The 3,654-nt window shown below is 42.3% G+C and overlaps 1 protein-coding gene across 1 annotated transcript; it reads right to left on the bottom strand.

The window, feature by feature from the left end:
• Positions 1–677: 677 nt before the first annotated feature.
• On the bottom strand, positions 678–3,513 carry LOC118735687 (myosin-G heavy chain-like; the record flags this gene model as incomplete). Its single annotated transcript, XM_036465601.1, is given in 4 exon segments — positions 678–1,255; positions 1,307–2,014; positions 2,092–2,748; positions 2,864–3,513. Coding segments are annotated over 4 exon segments (2,030 nt in total), but the record flags the coding sequence as incomplete, so codon positions are not given.
• Positions 3,514–3,654: the final 141 nt, after the last annotated feature.

Here is a 3,654-nt window from a genome sequence, read left to right on the forward strand (position 1 = left end):
ATTTACTAAAAATATTTAATTGAAATAAAATATAATAAATATGCAAATTAAAAAAATATAATAAATAAAAGAGAAAATACAATTTAACTTAAATAAAATACTCCTAATGAAAATTAAATTAAATTATATTGAACTTACTGATATGAACTATCTAAAATACAAAAATGCTATTTTTTCTCGTTCAGTCATGAAATTCGCAACATACACAATGCAAAATCGCATTCAGGCGTAAATTACCCAAACATAAACAACACATCACAACAAGAAAAACTAGCCCATTTTTGGCCGAGCTGGGGTTTGAACTCGCAACAATAGATGTATTAGCGAAGTATGCTATTAACTGCTACCATTGTGCCACAGACAATCACATACGAACGTGGCCAAATGCCTATTTTATCAATGGCGGTAAATTGCTTGCAGCACTGACACGAACCTTTTCCCGTAGCTCATCTTACGGCATTACTACATGGTGAAACGAGTGAGTAAACCAATTGACACAGGGTGCTCAGGATAAATTTTTCTAAATCGATTTGTTTGATGGATTTCATCTTTTGCTATTTGCTCAGAAATTCGGGTTTTATTTTTTATTAACCGACTTCAAAAAAGAAGCAGGTTATCAATTCGTCGGAATATTTTTTTTATGTATGTCTCCGCATAACTTTGGACCACGTTCACCGATTTCCATAATCCTTTCTATCCCAGCTAGCAGAGAAATGTAAATTTTGCCGACAGTGCGGTCCCGTATAATTTTCCGTATCCGGAAACGAACAGCAAACGTCTACAATTTTCGTTCATTTACATATCCATCAACGTGCAAAAAAAATTGCGGGTTTTCGTATCCGGAAACGAATAGAAAACGACTATAATTATCATTCAATTTTGTACCCGGAAAAGGTTCGAAACTTTCCAAAAAGATGATTTTATTTGAAAGCAATAATTGTATTTTATTTTTTCAAGCCGAACATTTGATAGCATGTACGTAGTCGACAGTGGCTGAGCGTGCAGAGGACCGTGCTACTTCTTTTATTAGCTACCGAAAGGTGTCGGGCTCGAAATCCGCCAGCCACCTATTAAATTTTTTTTTAACAATGAATTGAGCAAAGAATTCAATCAGAAAAACAGCTAAAAACGTATACGTTGCTCCCGCAAACTTCAGTGGGAAAACGGAAAGGTCAAGGTATCCGAAATAATTATGAGAGAAGCACACCTCCTCGCTAGCCAGTCATCAAGCGAAAGATGACTAGTGGCTTGCTTTCTAAAATAAGTAGCTACAATATAATTACAAAATATTTGCTGCGAAACTCACCTGCCCATCGATAAATTGCACATTGCCCAACAGCAATACTGCTGCCAGCACACGCACTACATCCAAAAATGGTATACCCAAGATGCCCAAGCAAGTCTTCCATGCCTGAAAGCGTGACGCATCCTCCTGCTCATTCTGCGCAATATCACCACTTTGCAGATAACGCAAATTCGCCGGCGAATAACCTTCCAAATTCAACTTAATGCGCTCCTCTCTGCTTAGACCAGCAAGCATCTGATAGAAGATATGATAGTTCTTCTCCTTCGGCAGTGGACGTATGACGCGCGTTTGATCCAAAAAGTAACAGTGTATTTTGGTGCGATAGAGCGCACCATCTGTCACCTGCACCTCGATAAATTGGCCAATGCGACTCGATTCCGAATTGGTGGTCGTTTTGGCGGAACCCAACGAACGTAGCACCGTAAAAGCAGCAGCTAAGTGCTTAAATGCATCGGTTTCTGGGCCGCCACCGGCAACAGCAAACAATTGACGTAGCAACAACATCGAACAGTGTGTCTTACCCGCGCCGGAGGTGCCAGATAGAATGATAGCTTGTGGATAGCCAGTCTCCGTTTGCTGACGTACAGCCTCCTGTACGATTTTATGTAGCTGTGGAGCTAATGGCAGCGAGCGTGTTGAGGAGAGCGTAAGCGAATTTCCAACATCTCGATAGGGATTGATGGCAAGCAGTATGGGGCCGACGTTTGTCTGGTTCATAGGAAAAGTAAATGTTATTATGTTTAAATGAAATTCAATGGATTCAATTAAACTTGTCCGACACTTACAAAGTAGCGATTGTCGTGGAAGCGCGCCTGCAGCGTACGCATCACTGCATCCTCGGTCAGCGGGCCGGGTAGATGTATCAGATCTTCAATCTCTCTTGGCTGCTTGTGTACACCACTTCCACCGCCGCTGTTGTTGTTGTTGTTGTGAATGCTGTTGTTGCCACTGCTGGCGCCGCCGCCGCTGTGATGGTGACTGCCGCCACTGCCGTGTAGCGTCTGCATGCCACCCATAAACTGATTATTGGCATTACGCTGCTCAACATTTGTACTGTTATAGCCGAAAGGTGCGACAGTATTGCTAAAACCGCTGCCATGGCTGGAGCTCGGCTGTTTATGTGCAATTGGTACAAAGGGTGACAAGTTATGGCTTAGGTGATGTGCGTGTGAGCCAACAGCAGTGGAGCGCATTGGAAGCGTGTGCGCGGAATGCAGTTGTTGTTGGTCGCGCAATTGCTGTTGTTGTTGTTGTTGTTGTTGTTGATGCTGCTGCTGTTGTTGCTGCTGTATGGATGACGGCAATGGGTGTGGTATGGAAGTGTTGCGTGTGGAAACGATGCCAGCGGCAGCAGCTGTTGGCAATGTGGCGGCGACGGCGGCGTTGGCAGCGGAAATTGTGGAATTATGCGGCAATGTGTGGCTGTAGCTGTACAAATGTGACTAATGCGAAAACAAGAAATATAAAAGACAACAAGTAATTGAATGTAATTGCATAGTAATTTTTGCAAAAGCAGCGATTGGCCATTTCAACGCCGGCGATTAGGCGATTACTCACCTTGCTGCTATTGTTCGTGTGGTTGTTGTTGATGTGCGTGAATGTGTTGTTGGTGTTGTTGGCGTTATTGCATGACGTCAAGGTTGCGTTGCTGGCGTGATTGTTGTTCTTATTGTTATTGTTATTGCTATTGCTATTGCCGGTATTGCATTTGTTGATGGCGTTGCTGCTGCTGCTGCTGCTGTTGGTGTTGTTGTTATTGTTGTGGCTATTGCTATTGCCGCCGAGTGTGGGAATTAGTGTTGAGTGCGATAATTGTAATTGCTGTTGCTGTTGCTGTTGCAATGTGTTATTAATGCTGTTTGTTGCTGTTGTTGTTGTTGTTGTTGTTGTTGTTGTTGTTGTGTTATTATGGCTATGATGTGGCGTGATGGTGTGCAAATTCGGTGTGGATGCATTTAAATTGTGGCCTGTTAGCGCCGCTGAGTTGGTGGCATGGTGCTGTTGTTGTGGTTGTTGTTGGTTTTGATGTGAACTGCCCACGGATGACACATTGCAATTGCTGTTATTGTTGTTACTATTGCTACTATTGTTGTTATTGTGTTGTCCCTGACCAACATGCAGCCGATTCCGTAGCGTGACTAACTCAGTGCTAAGGCTCTTGAGGCGCTGTTGCAAGTGCACAGCTTCATTGGACGAGGATGCGTCTGGAAAAAAATAATGGAAAATTTAATAATGATTCATAGGCAATACTTGTTTTCTTTGGACATGCAAAAATCTATGAAATTTTTAAAATTTGTTTACTTTTTGTTGGAGTAGTTAACGCAACAAAATCTTAATGACGAATTTAA

Source organism: Rhagoletis pomonella, unplaced genomic scaffold (assembly GCF_013731165.1).
Source record: "Rhagoletis pomonella isolate Grant_MI unplaced genomic scaffold, Rhpom_1.0 Rhpom_scaffold_00003, whole genome shotgun sequence".
NCBI lineage: Eukaryota > Metazoa > Arthropoda > Insecta > Diptera > Tephritidae > Rhagoletis > Rhagoletis pomonella.